Raw genomic sequence first — 16464 nt, 5'->3', positions numbered from 1 at the left:
TCGTTTTAATTTTTTTAATAACACTTGATACCTGTACTTCTTTATTCTATTTTAATATTTCAGATGATAGAGAAAGAAAAAAAGGGGGGTTATCTGGCGAGGAAATTAAGGGGGAAAAAACCTTAGTGGGCGAACGGTCATGTTCATCATCTCTCTTTATTTAGGCTGATGGGAATGTGAAGTGAAAACAATGTCGATCTCATCCAGCGAGAGAAAATACCCTGTACTAGCTAGGCAGGAAAAATCAATTTACGTCGGTTCCTGTTCTCGAGTGTAAAGGAACAGAAAAGGGCAGAGAAAGCAAGAGGACACCATCTGGTGCATTCAGAAGTCAAACAGTGCCACTTTTGTTGCCAATGGACAGTTGTACTCTACTTCCCTTGGAGCTTCTTCGTTCCAGCAAGCAGATTTCATTAGAGCATCAAAACCCTCTTTTCAATTTTAGGGTGCGAGTGTTCAAGCGAATGGAATTTCCCATGAATTAGTTTTCTAGGCTTTAATCGGTCGATGGGAAAATCCATTGACAGTCGAAGAAAACATGCCTGCTTAAAGTCGGGAAAATAAAGTTTCTCCCGAAATAAAAATGCCCTTAAAGATTATTAATCTTCATTGTTGTGCAGCAGGTGAAAGAAGTACCTCTTCCACGAGAGAGAGGGCTTGGGTTCTTTCATGAACAAAAGGCAAACGTGCATATGTATGTGTGTGATATTTTAGGCACAGAGAGAGAGAGAGAGAGAGGGGAGAGAGAGATTGCTTGAGAAAGGAGAGATGAGTTGGCCCCCCCAATATTTTTCCGCCTTTAGGAGTTGAAAAGGGGGGGGAGAGAGAAAAGAATCTAAGGAGGGGGAGAAGAGAATGGGGTCCAATGGAAGGGCAGGGTTTGCTACCTAAACCACCAACAAGCAATGTGCAATCGGACGGACCCTCTTTCCCATCATCCTCCTCCCCCTTTTATCCTTTTCCTTCCTCCTCCTCCTCCTCCCTTTCAAAGATAATCCCTCTCTCTCTCTCTCTCTCTCTCTCTCTCTCTCTCTCTCTGCGTGTCTACAGCCAAGATATGCGAGTGATGGAGTGGAAGGGAAAGGAGATTATAATATTCGACCATTGGAGCTGTTCGTTTTTGTCTCGGAGCAACCTACGTATGGGTTAAATGTGTCCCCCTCTCTCTCTCTCTTCTCTCCCCCCGCCCTACCCCCTGGCTCGATACCATACACACAATCACACATATTCTCACATCTTAGACTTTTCGATCCATTTTTCATTATTGAATTGGAATCCTCCCGATTCGAATTAGATAGATTGGTTCGTTTTACACCCCTCATACTACTCCATAGACCATCCGTCATCCTTTGTGAATCAACAAATGAATGAAATAAGATGCATTTTGCAATTGCATGATTTGTCAAGAGCCGATACATTTACCTTGATTGATTCTCTTCACAAAAATGCATCAGACTCTAACCCTAGTAGTTACGGTGAAATTCCTAATCCCGCATAAATTTAGGCTTCTCGCGCTGAAAACGGTCTAGACACATTAAAACCACAAAAAAAAATGAAAATGAAAATGTAAAGCAAAACCCTAGTTCGCGTTTTCGCCATCAGCCTCTTTCTTTAATCCATGGAGTTGCACCCGCAGACCTTTGAAAATTGGGTTTTAGTTGAAGCTTTCTTTTTACTTGTGGAATTGGGTTGTCAGACGACGAGGTCCCCAAAAGAAAAGGAACCGCCAAAAAAGCACTCTGAGTTTAAATATGAAAAGGGCAACTAATTTTATACTCATTGATAATTAACCCGTGAATCTTTATAATCTTGACTTTTTGGCCCAAGACAAATTAAATAGCTCTCTCAAGTTTATTGAAACCCTCGTGAATTTTCTATCTATTCCCTATAGGCCGCTCGGTTTCATGTTGAGTATAAACCACATACCTAAAAGAGCAACACAGCATAACACTCAAGAAAAGTATAAGACATTTGAGGGGGATAATTATCAAAAAAAAGTTACATACATGTTACACAGATACCAATTCGATCATAAACCTTTCAATTTGAATAATTCAGCTCTAAACCTTTGGATGTTTGATCAATATAGCACTTCCAATCAATTTTGACCGGCAACCGATAACATGAACATCAACCACCTTAACTGCATAGATGAGCTTCTTGCAATCTCTTTATATGTTTGTTCTTTGACCTCTTAATTAGCTTCACACGTGCATTCTTTCATCTAATCTACTTCAAAGATTTGAGTGATCAAGTCAAGTTTCGCCTGCGAAAAATAGTATGTCTTCCTTGGCACGTCTTAAGGGTAAGTATGGTACCGGTATATATGTCCTCAACTAGACTATAGCCGTAAACTCGTCATGGCAATTGACAGAACACCCACCAATCCATCTTTCGTAATTGGCTTTCCACACTGCTTTTTTACCATATTCAAACACATTGGACCCATCGGTGGAATCGAAACACCCAACCCAGCACATGGTCCCGGAAATTCTAACATTAGCCAAAAGTTTGCGGGCTGATTTAACGGCGTCCCCCTTTTTCTTTTCTTTTGCCCTCAACAGACGCATCGAGCCGATGAGATCGTTCGATTTGAAAGCGCGACTTGGACCGCCCCCCCGGGAGAGAAGCTACTGTTGGAATTACCCCACGCATAGTTCGCGTGTTCGGCCGTCACTTTTAGCGACCATGTTCACGCTTGAGACATCAAAGTTGGACACACATGGGGAAGGAGAGACCACCCCGGAATCGACAGCCGGAACAGTTTTTCCGTACTGTGCCGACGGAGTTGAGAGAGATTTGGAATACGAACTTTGTCGGACATGTCTGTAGTAACTAGGAATTTATTCTACGGCATACCATTCTTGACAGAGTTTTCTTTGCTTTTGGGCTGCGCTACGTGCATGGCCAAACCTAAATAGCTCTCCTAAGGTTAAAGTAAGACTATATTTGAATTATAGAATAGATTAAGGTCTTATGTCAAAATATTCGTTTGTCGTTGTCAATTAGCCGGCATCAGTATCACCCTTATGGCCACCGCCGTCAATTGTCCAGTAGGAGCACCAGCAACCATCTTGCATCCTCCTCTGCTGCCGCCACCACCTTCTTCCACCTGAATATATTCTCATTATCTGCCAATATAGGGCTCAAACACACGTCATTTGAAACTTCCATAGTCAAACTCCAATCACCCACAAGGTCCCAAATCTAACAAAAAGTTTGATTATTAGGAGGGAGAAAGGAGGATTCATAATTAATTTTGACCTTGATTCTAGGCAACTTTTTAGAAACAACATTTCACCCGGCAAGCTTCTTAAATGTGGTGGAAACGGTTCCGTTGCACGAAAAGACTTTGCCCTCTCTTCAATCAAATCCCTCCGGGAAAAGGCACGAGATTCGGCCCGACTTTCGTGGCCGCAGATGAAACCCCCGAATTCGAAATGTGACTCGAGAAAATCTTGGACATGCACGGAGAGAGGGCATCTCCCAAGTAATCAATTCAGGAGCCGACGGACCCGCCTGTCTGAAAATAAGCAAAAGGAGGACCCAGCAAGTACTATTTTGGCCACAGAAATAAAACAATACACATGCCCACATGTTATCCGAACTCATTTTGTACATGCCCTGGCGGAGATAATCCATGGCGGGGTAAAAATCGTAACAAAAATTCGTGTCTTCCCATGAGACATAACATGAGATTTCACGCTATACGTAACTAAGGATATGTTTGCTTTAGGGAAAACTTTCATGATATAGGAAAAAATGCTTTTATGTGAGAGTCCTGAAAACCAATTCGTGAAAAATCCTTTCACCCAGTCAAACAAGCTTCTAAGTCTTTCTTATTTATTAATCTATTTATATGGGACAAAGTGGGTATGATAAGAGTGGCCCGGACAATGACATGTCGCTCCGAGAAGAGCTGACCTGAACACCATCACATGAATTCATTAGTTGGAAGATGAAGGGGTACCCCATTGGAATGGGGTGGATCCATGTTCGTTTAGGTTCTTTCCCCATTTTCCAAAGCCTTATTTAACTAGTGAAAATCCCCACAAGCTCCCATTTAAGAAATTGGAGAGAAAAGGAGGAGGAGGAGGAGAAGTTGCTGAATCTTCTCTTCCACATGCGCCCTCTTTGCTTCTGGCGCGCTCAGCTGAACGCTGAACCCATGTGCGTTCCGCTCGTTGTCGTCACGCCCTCCTTTCTTTCAGGCTTTTTAAAATACTATTTCCTCGGCTGGGATTTTAGAAAAGGATGCGTTGACAGTGATTTGCCAACCACTGGGTGTCCTGTTGGCTCTTTTCCTTTCCTTTTTTTTCTCTCTGCTCGATTTAGGAATGCTTTTCTTCGGGGGTCTCTTTGGTTGTTTACCTCGAGAGCGGTGGCCCCGCGATCAGAACCCTTTCCAATCAACTGGGCTCCATCCTCTGCATTGGCTCAGCAAGTTTTGAACTGTGTACACACACACACACAGGGTATGTATGTGCTTCGGGCACAGGAGAACTTTAGTCACTATTGAACTCACCAAAGGTGCTCCGCTATCTTATTGTGACAATCCGAGTACTTGAATGGAGTCCTCGAATGGGCAATTGGGTATAATATGAGCCTCATCATTGATACGAGTCATGAAGCCAAGTCCAAAGAGCCAAAAAGTTTTGTCTAGACAAGTAGAATCAACATATATAACCTGCAATTCGGAGCTAGCATGTGCTTTTGGGATATTCATTGGAGACAATCCAGCCTAATCAATGTGGGTTCAACCCCTAGAAGGAACACTGATGTGATATTCTTGTGGATTGGGGAGGATCCCTACTTAAGTTATAGCAACCCGGCCCAATATGCATGGACCAAACTCTCAAAAGGAGTGCTCTGAGTAACCACAAAAGGTGACGACCATTTGAGTGTAGACGTTGATTTATAAATTACTCAATAGAGCCTCTTATAGTCAATGTAAGACTTGGGATGTCACAAACTCCTCCACTTAAAGAACCAACATCCTCATCAATGTTAGCCTGTATCGTCCAACAACACTTCCCCTATTTGATGTGTTATCCCATCCATTCTTCTCCTCTCTACAATCTTGAAAGATTGCCAAGAGCACCATATTATCTAAGCCATCTCACCCCAACAATTGCTCACTGCCATTGTTGGATCAATTATGGGTCTAGTATGTCCACAAACCATACATATATTAAAGGAAGCCATGCTTTCATACTAGCTTGTATGATTACTCAAAATACTCCTTTATGGGACATTAGCTCAAATGAAATAAGTTAGTCTATTACAAATGGTATCAGAACAACTCCCTCGAGTAAATGTGGGGTTTCACGTTTTTTATAATAAAGTCCCTTCACTTTTAATTAGTTTAATCAAGTCCTAATACTTTCACAAATTTTCTAATCAAATCCGTCTGACATACATTCCAACCAAATTCAGCTATTATAACCGTCGGTAGCACCAAATTACAATACGAACCAAATATCCAATTCTCCAATTCCCCACATGGACGTGTATGGAAAAACTCTGTTAATAGAGATAACCTTGAAGTGCAATGTGTGAAAAATTTAGCCGATGCAAACGTCCACGAAGACATCCACATTGGACGCATTTTATCCAAGTCATACGATGACATTGTTGGACAGCCACCCCAGCTGGATTTAGTCGGATCTAGTTTTGAAGGGACTTGATTAGAACTAGCTCATTACAAAACAGCCGGTAATATCTCAATTTCGAAATAATACTTGCCTGTTTCTTCTAGAGCTTAATTTATATTAAATCGAATTGATCCAGGTTCAGGACATAGTAACACGGCAATGAAGTGTTACAAGTTGCATGCCTCATCAGGTGACGCGACTTTACAAAAGTTAAATCAAAGGACAGATTGCCCAAGTTGCAAGAATCAGCTAGCTAACAAAAAAACAAGACCCCATACTCCTATCTCTAATTTATGATGATGGGCAAAGATCGGAGGCGATGCTGTTGGATCCCATTGAGGAAAATGAGGTGAATGTCTTTGTCTCGTCACCTTCTCATGTCTGCACAAATCCCATCAGCTCCCGCAGCAAACTTCGACAGCCCAATCGATCTCGTTCCGTCGTTCATGGGTTGGTTAATATGCCGAATTTCGAGATCTGTTCGGGCAGCTCCATGATCCATCGAACGACGAATCCTTCCTTCTTCTTTTTCATTAATCCCTAAACAAAATGTCGTGAAACACTAAAACCTAAAAGGCTTTACGATCCACGGACAAGATTTACTCTTTTTCTATCCGGCGGTCGTTGAAGGGTTAGGGATCTGTTCCTAAAGATCCTTAGAAGCGCACCGCTTTGATCTTGGTTGCTCTGCCTTTCACGACATCGGCCTATCGAATACAGAAACTATTTAGGGATGAAGGGAGTTTTAAGTGCTCTGAAATATTAGCACAACATTCTCATATATTGGGGGTAAGAACACTAGAAGTGCCAAAAGTTATGTACGATACTCACTTTAGTGTCAAAAGTTTTTTTTTTTATCACTTAAATGCTACTTTTTTTTTAAAAACAATCATTTAAGTCCCAACTCCGGTTGGGATTACCGGAAGTTCAACGTCGTTATATTTTATTAATTTTTCAGTCCTACGTGGCTCGCCAACATGCTTAGTCAACATATAATCCCTAAACGACATCATCCAAAAGTTGAAAATAGTGATCATTTAAATGTCAAATTTTATTAAAAATAATCATTTGAGTGTCAAAATTTATTTAAAGTGATCACTTCAACGTCGGTCACTATTAAAAATGATCACTTTAGTACTAAGCATACTATGTGAAAATGCCACATGGACTGAATTTTTTAAAAAAGTTGTCAAGTCATATTATAATTTTAATTATAAATGAGACGTAATTAATTTGACCAGAATTTTTCGTCATTAGCATTAAAGTAATTTTTTTTCTCCGATTTAGCACTTAAGTGAGCCGGCAAAAAAATTTGACATTAAAGTAAGTGCCATACATAACTTTTAGCGCTTTTAGTGTATTTAGCCCCATATAATCATATATCTAAATGAGTCATCAACTGCATAGTGATCTCATTTGCAAAGAAAGTAATATCTACATTTGACAGATGGTCACGCAACATAAAATCGTACTCTTGTGCAGTTGAGATGAGATAACTCTAATTATGCACACTTTGGTTTTTGGGCCTAAACCATCTCATTGATGAGCTCTTTAGCATCGATTAATGTTGCTAAAAAAAGGGATTAAGCATGGATAAATGATAAAGAGACTTGTACTGGGCCGTGATTGGTGGGCTTCCAGTTCCAGTTGTTCATTTTAGGCCCAACAGAAAAAAGGAAAAAAAAAAAGAAAAAAAAAAGGGTTTCAGTTCCAGAGGTTTGAACTCGAACATAAAAAAATTAATTTCCACCTTGCCCGACAGTTTTTCAAGTGGGGTAAAATATAATATCTACAATCCCACATAAATTAATAATGTATATCATCTCCAACTTTCTCTTATTACACACTTCGCGACCATCGTGACCTATAGTTTAAGAATGCACTTTTCATCCCAAGCTTAAAAAAAAAAAAATGCGATTTACCCCATGGACTCTAAAGAAGCTATAGAAAGTTAAGAAAGTGCAAAGTGTACCTATTTTTCAAGCTTTAGGGTCAAGTATAGAACTTCAAGATTAACGGCTGCAAAGTATAAATTTTGAAACTAGAGTGAGATATGATTAGGTACACACCTAACAATAATAGATTCATTGGCAATCGTGTATGGCTCGAATGTACGAATCGTGGACCGGCTATAATTTCCACAGTCCAATTTGATTTGGGACAAATACTATTAGTACTAATAAAAAAGACTATTGATGAAAAAATAGCATTTATCAAATATTGAAAGGACGAAAGTTCTTTTTTCCTGTTCAGAAATAGATGAAAACTTGATTTTAAAGCATTCATAAATTTGTTTCATGGAAAACACCAACATCGACACTATCTTTCTATAAAATGATCGCTTGTATTGTTCATAAAAAATTACCGAAAAAGTCATAAATATATTGTGTGAATGCCAATTAAGTCATAAACATTTTAACGATTTACTAATTTAGCCCGTTCAATCAATTTTGGCTAACAACTGCTAACAAAGATACTGACTGTCCTACTTGGCATAATCGATGCTAATATGGACAATTTTATAATTTTTTTTTTTTTTTTTTTTTTCTTTTTTTCCCCTCTAGTATTGGCAACCTGACTTAGTAGAAGAAAAAAGGAAATGAGACCAAGGAAAGAAAAGAATACAAAAGTATATAAAATCTAAAGGAAATTAAAATTTCATAGAAATTATTCACGTTAATGTTAGTCGTGCTGTGTAGGACAGTCAGCATTGACATCATCAATTTTTCTATCCATAATTAACTAAAATGACTGTATTGACAAATCATTAAAAGGTTTAGAACTTAATTGGCAAAATTAAAAACTTAAAATTAAATTATCATACGTATAATAAGTTTACGATTATCACCTTATAAAAATGAATCGACAACAAGCTATTTTCATTGACATATATTAATACAGATAATGAAAATGTCCTTCGCTGCGCTAATCTCGAAAAAACATAAAAACTTGAGCCGTTTGAACTTTTGCGAAATGGACGCATAATCCTGTCCGCGAAGAGGAGGCAGGAGGCATCTTCAAGTAGAGAGTGGAAATTTTCGTCCGCAGGGAAGCTCTGAAACCTGAAAAAGTGCCATCCAACGGTCAAATCATGGAAAATGGCGACAAGAAATGCGTTGAATTTGACTAGGAAATAGCAAAGAGTCGAGGTCCTATCATTCATTTCCATCCATCCATCCATCCTCGTACGCAAGAACCGTGCATAAGATTTATGCCTCGCGTCGCGTGTGTCTTCGGGTCGGGGATCCCATAGATTCTGCATCCGAGGGTGTGAAAACAAATGTTTAAGGCATGAATTGGCCGACCAGCCAGCCATCCTGCATGGCAGATCAAACACCTCCGACCATCCTACATGACATATTATCATGTCAGCAACCTTTTTACGGAAATCAAGCCGACAATATTATATTGAAACTTCACGAAAAAGTTACAAATTAAATTAGTAAAATTTGAAAAGTTTAATATTAAACCGACACCTATATATAATTCTAGAACTAATCAGGCAATGTTCCCCGAAAGTGAAGAGATCAATGCCATAATGAAGAAAAATTGGCATGGTTAGAGAAATAGATGAAATTTGGACCATTTAACTTAAGTAGATTGATATGTCATTCTTCGATGGCACGTTCAGCTCCCATATGTTCCCAATTTGTTCTAGGCAAGGACGTCGCAGTCCTTGCCAGTCATATGTGAGGGCCTGCACGCCCTCTTGCCTGTCAGCTGGCGTGGGTCGCGACACCCTCGCCTATAGCCGACGACCTTTAGCTACGATTGTAAAAAGGAAAATATAATAAAAATGATAAAGAAAATAAAAAATTGGAAAATATATTAAAATTATTGTTAAAAATTGTCACATTAGCACTAGTCGTGCCACGAAAGATGATCGGTATCGATGTTTGTAATTCCCGATTAAAATTAGTCAAATAAACTCAATTATAAAAATGTGAAAATATTTAAGACTCAATTGGTACAATTAAAATGTTTTTAATTGAATTGGTAAAAATGTAATAGGTATAGAATTTTTTAGACAATTTTTCTCCTATTTCTTTATTTTTCTCCCACCATCCAGCTTGCTGCGCCACGTCAAAATTTATCAGAAAATCCTTTCATCGAATGATGTTAGATTCCATCACTGTGCATAGGACCAATTTGACTTGGAGATTGGAGATCGTTCACGTATCAAAGTTCATGCCAAAGAAAGGCCCCACATCTCTGCGTATCGCGAGAGATTTGAAGAAGATTTACAAATCTAGAAGAAACGTCACCTCCATGCAGATATGGATTCCTAGAGTTGTCACCATCCGCGGTAGACGATAATCTCGAACCTTGTCTCTTCAGGAAATTTGCAGAAAAGTGAATTATTATGCCTTCCGGCAGATGCCCAAAACATAGACATACAACATCAAATGCTGCCCGACAGTATACAGATAGAACCAGCAACCCTCTTATTGGATGTCTTAGTTCGTATAGCATCGCAGCAAGCGACCGAACCTTTAGCTATATAAACCAATCGACTAGGGCGAGACGCAACTAACGATAGTAATGGAACGGCGAGGCTGGTGTTTATAATTGATGTATCATAGAAGTAGACTCCTGATGATGGCCGCTTGATCGCTGTCTCTGTCGGTCGAAGCCAAAAGCTGCGAGAGCTGGTCGCTCAGATCATCCACTTCTCTGTGCAAGCTTCTGATGTAGTTGCATGTCTCTTGCAGCAGCTTTGATGCTGATACCTGTTAGATAAGTACGCGATGCTTATGAAATATGTGCTTCTTAACCCTAATAAAATACCCGACCAAAAAAAAACCCTAATGAAATAATGGAAGTATAAAGAACTGTGTCACAACAGGTTCTGACATAAGGACGACACCTAACCAACATCGCGTATCTCGCATGCATGCGTGCGTGCGTGCGCTAACCTAGCAAAATGTGGGTAGGGATGTAAAACTCAAAAAGTCTCACAAATTTTATAGAGTAGAGTTTGCAATGATAATATCTTTAATTTTGAAAGCTTAACGTGTATGGCTGATTGTATGGATAAACATTCCTTCAGCCGGCTTGTAAGTCATAATACTGAAGTGACACTATGTAGGAGAAAAGGATGCATTAAGAGTTTATATACGCCATACCAGAAAAAGACAGATGCAAAATCCTCTCTAAATTTCATCTACGTGATGTGTGGTAATGTAACGGTGTAGATAATTGACGTATTCATCTATATAACCTACTTGTAATACGATATCCAGATGAATTTAATGAAGATGTCATAAAATTTCAAGAAAAATTACCACTTTACTTGGTAAGAGAACTTCAAAAACATGAGGCCACATAGTTAGAAGTATACGTGTATTCTCCCTACACACCCTCCGGCTCAAGTCGAAGGCTATGCATGGACCAAAAAGATGACGACGAAAGATGGTACGACTAAGTGCAAAGATTATCCATTTGCCTAAGCTAGGTGCATACAAGGAAACCAGATGGTAACACCTGATTTTATGGAGGATGTGGCCAACGAAGCTAATGAACTTCATATGTGATCGGGTCGAAAATTTAGGTCTCTGTGTATCTTAATACATGATTGTCTGCGACAATAATCTTTCTGGATATCGATACCTTATCTGTGTGGTTGGTGCGGAGCTGAGGAATGAGCTGTCGTAACTTGGACAAGAGGTCAGATATCTGTTCATCGCTCATACCGGCAACACTTGATGGCTGCGAAGAACGCGATGCTCTCCTGGTGGACATTGTACAAAACAGTCGAAGCAAAGATGAGAAGCAGATTTGTGAAGGAACAAATGGAAGGACGGACTCTAGTAATCAAGTAGCAAATGGTAGAAAGTAGAAGCTTCGAGCAAAAGGAGAACACGGAGAGAGAGAGAGAGAGAGAGAGAGTAGTGAAGGAGGTTTTGGGTTTGAAAGAAGGCAAGTAAATAATAAGCAGCTATATCTAGGGTCGTTCTTTATATAGGAGTCTTCTCTTGTTTTGTAATGGAAAGAGACTCATCAGCCTGATATTTACCTCTTGTTCGAAAATAGGACACTCTGCGTTTTTCATATTAAAAAGTGCATAGTAAAATTTAGAGGAAAGCACATGGAGTTTCCAGAGTCTACTTGAAAATTTTCTGCGGAACATATGATTATTGGCATCAATACTAGCCATGAATCTGCTCGTCCAACTATGGCTTCCGTGGGAAATTTCGAGGAGACGTCGCGACTTGATTAGAGCGATGTACCATGAGACGTCTTCCAGTTTCATGAAATTCACGGACTCTAGCAAGGTGACGAATCTGTAGCGCCTTTACTTTTTGAACTTTTATGCAGGCATAGGAGCAATAAATTAGCAAAATCAAAAGGTTCTAAATCTATTGTACTTTTATCAATTCATTCCTAAAACTTTTAATTTTATCAATTGAGTCATAAATATTTTCACTTCTTACCAATTAAGTCAATAAAGCTAATTTTGACCAAAATTTGCTGGCGTGACATTTTAAAATATTTTTTAATAAATTTTTGAATTTTTATGATTTTTCTTTTCTTTTCATTTTTTTTTTTTGGGGGGGGGGTTTTGGAGAGGACCAGCAAGGGCGTCACGCCACTCGCCAACTCTAGGCCAGGGTGTCATGCTACTTGCCAACTCTGGGCAAGGGTGGCGATGCCCTCGCCAGAGAAAGCAAGGGCTTGGCCAAGAATCGGTGAGGGCCGCGATGCCCTCAGCAAATCTAGCCAGGCGAAGGTTTGGCCCTTGTTGGTCCCAAGCAAAGTCATTGCAGCTCCTTATCTATCACCAAGCCGGCCACCAACCCTCTCCCCCCCCAAAAAAAGTAGCAACGAATAGGGAAAAAAAAAAAAAAAAAAATTTTAAAATTATTTTAAAATGTTAACATCAGATCTTGGCCGTGTCAAATGATATGACTGACATCCACATCAACGAATTCTTATCAAAATTGGTCAAATTGACTTAATTGGTAAGATGTGAAAAGGTTTAAGACTCAATTTATAAAATTGAAAGGTTTAGTAATAAATTGGTAAAAGCGTAATAAGTTTAGGATTTTTTGAAAAAAATTCTTGTAATAAATCTAGCTTATCTATATTAAAATCGTGAGGCATATTCACTTTCTTTTGAGAGCTGGGGCATTGATTGATTAGGCAAACGTATGGACAATAGTAACAGGAAAAAGATTGAATGGTAGTCTTTAATCTACAGTACAAGCAAAGAAAGAAACAAGAGTGATTGAATAAACACGTGTTTCTGAAAATCTGGCAATGAATAGGGAACCTTACAATGAGTAGTCGTATTCGCACTAAGAAATGAAAGTCATGCGCGATGGGGAGAGAGAGAGAAAATCTGTGCATTTTGGTGTGTGATCTCTATAAGTAAAAATATGTATATTTTTTTATCTTTTGGAAAATGTTCGAGAGCATTTTGATGATTGCAAAATTTCCGCTGTGCAGAGGCTCGTGCATTTAAACCGTGCAGAGGGTACGTTCTGATTCTACAAGCACTTCAAGAAAATTTCACTATGTCTAGAAGTTGGTGAAAAAAGGGATGTAGAACCAACATGTTAGGTTATGCAAAACAGTCAGATTTGATTGCAGAGTAATCCCTCCCTCCCTCCCTCTCTCTCTCTCTCTCCAGGGAAAATTTCAATTAAGGACCTAAAGTGAAACCATTTTCTCAAAAAATGGCCTAAAGTGGACATTGTATTAAATAAGAGCCCGAAGTGGTCGATTTAGTCGGGTTTCAACTGAAAGCCAGTCAAATCTTATTTGCAGCTAGGGGTATTTTCGTCTAAAGACTTTTTTTCTTTTCTTTTTTTCATCTTGATCACCTCCTTCTTGACAAATGCATCAAACTCCTTACGCATGAGCTTGCATAGGTGCAGACCAATTTGAACAATTTAGGAAAATAAGAAAACGAAAAGATATTCGAGAAGTTATGCAATTTTGCAAAACGCAAATTGCGTGCTTTAGTTATGCGACCTCCTCATCAGCAAACTTCAAAGCACACACTCTCTACATTATGCAATTTTGCATCCTCACCCAAGAACTCATCGATTTTGGCATAAGCCGGTTTTTAAGTTATTCGCCACCACTCACCTTCTTCGATGACGATAATGAACTTGAGAATCAAGAAACATCCATAAGTGGATTTTGTTTTTATTTAATTTGCTTGTAAAAACTTATTATGGCAATTAAAGTAACAATTTCATGCTCTCCCCACCAATGAAATTGCCTACGCCATGATAACTTTCACTCGTAGCTTCTTGGGAATGTTTTATTGGGTCCGGATTGGATTATTCATAACATTCATCCAGCTTGCATTGAGGTGGAATATGTGGCTTCTTGAGAGGGTCCAATTGTGTCGTGCATGTTGGTTACTTTCAAAAGCCGCTGAATCATTTTGACCCGTGATTGAAGATACCCGTTTTTGGTGGTGATTCAAATCAGACATCACTCAATCTAAAAAGCAAATGACTCTGGTCTACACATTTTCAAACAAATTTTCCTCTCTAACCTTGAAATATTATCTACACATATTTGAGAGAGAATAACAAGATAAAAAAAAAGTGCAAAATCGCTCAGAAATTTCCAAAACCACATATTTCACTAAACAAATCAATGCACATGAGTATCACGAGAGATTCCTTAAAAACCTCTAATAAATTTGGCTTAGGCACTTCAATCTGGCTTCTCCTCACTAAGATCGATCATAACCTATGTGAGCACCGATTTGAATTCAAGCATCAATGACAACGAGGACAACAAGCTAATGGGTTACACCTCATCATGCATCGTGCTTGACCACGACCACGAGATATGGGGATTGAATCGAGCTGAGTGTCACATTTTGGTCCACTCGTGCTCGATCTAGGGCTTGGATTAACCTCCATCTTTCAACAAAGGTACTGGAATTGTCGTTGAGGGCAATGACAAATGAGGTTGAGGGCGTTGATGGCTAATTCGGCAAGGAAGATAGAGATGGACTTTGGAGAACCCGATCTAAAGAGTGAAAAAGGCGAAAGCACGATGATGATGAAGAAAAGAAAGAGAATGAGAAAATAAATTTTAAAAAAAAAAAAAAAAAGAAGGAAAAAATAGTCTTTAGACAAAAATACCCCTAGATGCAAAAAAGATTTGGTTGGCTTTTAAGTTGAGGCCCTTATTTGAAACTAAGTTGGTCACTTCAGATCATTTTTTAAGACAATGTCCAATTTGGGTCATTTTTTGAGAAAACGGTTCCACTTTAGGCCCTTAATTGAAATATATATATATATATAACTAAAGACCCAGCTTATAGCATTAAAGGATGAGATTCCACGATTGTATATATCAAAAACACGGACCAATTGGCTCAAGAGAAAGACCATTAATAAAAGATTATTTGCCATCAAAAGAAAATTTCGGTGACAGCCCAGATTGAGAAAAGGTTGCACTCGGGTTTTTAAAGGAATTTGCCAAGATCTTTTTATAAGATTAGATGGATATCACAACTGCATGATCCATGTGTACATTTGGATCTTTAAGTTGTAGAAAACGTAGCCAAAAAGTTGTAGAAAACTAAGCCAAAACTTGTAGAGTCAGAGAGGGCAACAAGAAGAGAAATTGCACATTCTAAAGGGGTTTTTGAGTCCGTCTCTATTTAAACTTGAAATTTCACATAAAAAAAATTATGACTCAATTGATTTTAGGATTAATTTGACATCCATACAAAAATTTAAAACTGGTCGGACAAAGTGACAAAACCATTTATAAACACATGAGAGAAGTGGTTGTACTTAGAGTCAAGGGATTGGTCTAGTGAGAGGCAAAGTGTGCCAGGGGACTTTTATTTACACTTAAAGGTGATTTATAATGTAGGAAGAGTATCTTATGTACCATGTGTAAAAGATGTGGGAACTACCGTTTGCGGTACTGCAAATAGTTAGTTTATAATGGGTTGTTGTAGAAAGAAATCGAGTTCTATGCGATAGTAGGTTTTACACTTTTAAAAAGTCAATATTTGTACTTTTGGAGTAACTATTAGAATTCAACCCATTTAGACTCCTAAAACTGGAAGAGAGGATTAAACGTACCCAAGCTGAACCTTATAAATTTAGTCAGCAAAAAGTTTAAAATTAAATTGATCATAGTATAATAGGTTTAGGACGTTTTGAATAATTTCCCGAACATTCAATCATATTTCCTCACACAAGGGGACAGGAAGTAAGAGGCTAAGAGCGCATGGAAGCTTTCCCAGTCGTTGCGCAAGATTCTTCTAGGACATGTGTATTTGCATTCCCCAACCACTTCAGCTTTTGGACAAACTGTCATTTAATATAGCATCGATGAATTGGTCGGGAGTTCTACACCGAGCATTCTCTCTTGTTGGTATTTCACATGTTGATGAGCATGTCTACTATTGTTAATTGATCGTTTGCACTGTCCTATGATCACGTCAACATGATAGACTATATTTCTGTGTAGGGCTTAAGCTAATATGTGAGAATAAGTATCCAGAAATATGTTTGAAATCTCCATCTTTGCCCGACCTAGTTTGGCAGAGACGTTGAGAAAAGGAACGACATCCGTGCTTCGGATTTTATGTCAATCGCCTTGGCCAAAAGCCAAGTGTGGCCAGAAGGAGGAAATCATCTACCACCTCGATTATGGATTCTCACATGAGATTCCTTCCTTGAGGCATTCATCAATCACCAACCCCCATTATAATTTGCTACTGACTCTAATACCACTTATTGGGTTGATAAAGCAAAAATTCAATACCTTTACATGAGAAGATCACCGAAAGGGAATCCAAATCTAAGCCTATTAATAT

At 38.8% G+C, this 16464-nt stretch overlaps 1 protein-coding gene across 1 annotated transcript; it reads right to left on the bottom strand.

The window, feature by feature from the left end:
- Window positions 1-10231: 10231 nt before the first annotated feature.
- LOC104453965 (transcription factor PRE6) lies at window positions 10232-11396 on the bottom strand. Its single transcript, XM_010068630.3, has 2 exons — window positions 11265-11396; window positions 10232-10384 (listed from the first exon to the last, which is right to left on the bottom strand). Exons 1-2 carry the CDS (start codon window positions 11394-11396, stop codon window positions 10232-10234), a joined length of 285 nt encoding a protein of 94 aa, XP_010066932.1.
- Window positions 11397-16464: the final 5068 nt, after the last annotated feature.

Source organism: Eucalyptus grandis, chromosome 7, assembly GCF_016545825.1.
Source record: "Eucalyptus grandis isolate ANBG69807.140 chromosome 7, ASM1654582v1, whole genome shotgun sequence".
NCBI lineage: Eukaryota > Viridiplantae > Streptophyta > Magnoliopsida > Myrtales > Myrtaceae > Eucalyptus > Eucalyptus grandis.
This window is presented reverse-complemented; position numbering and strand designations above follow the sequence as displayed.

Coding starts and splice junctions, on each gene's coding strand:
- LOC104453965 (XM_010068630.3), bottom strand. CDS start 11,396: ATGTCCACCAGGAGAGCATCGCGTTCTTCGCAGCCATCAAGTGTTGCC. Junction 10,385..11,264: donor GCACCAACCACACAGATAAG/GTATCGATATCC, acceptor CTTATCTAACAG/GTATCAGCATCAAAGCTGCT.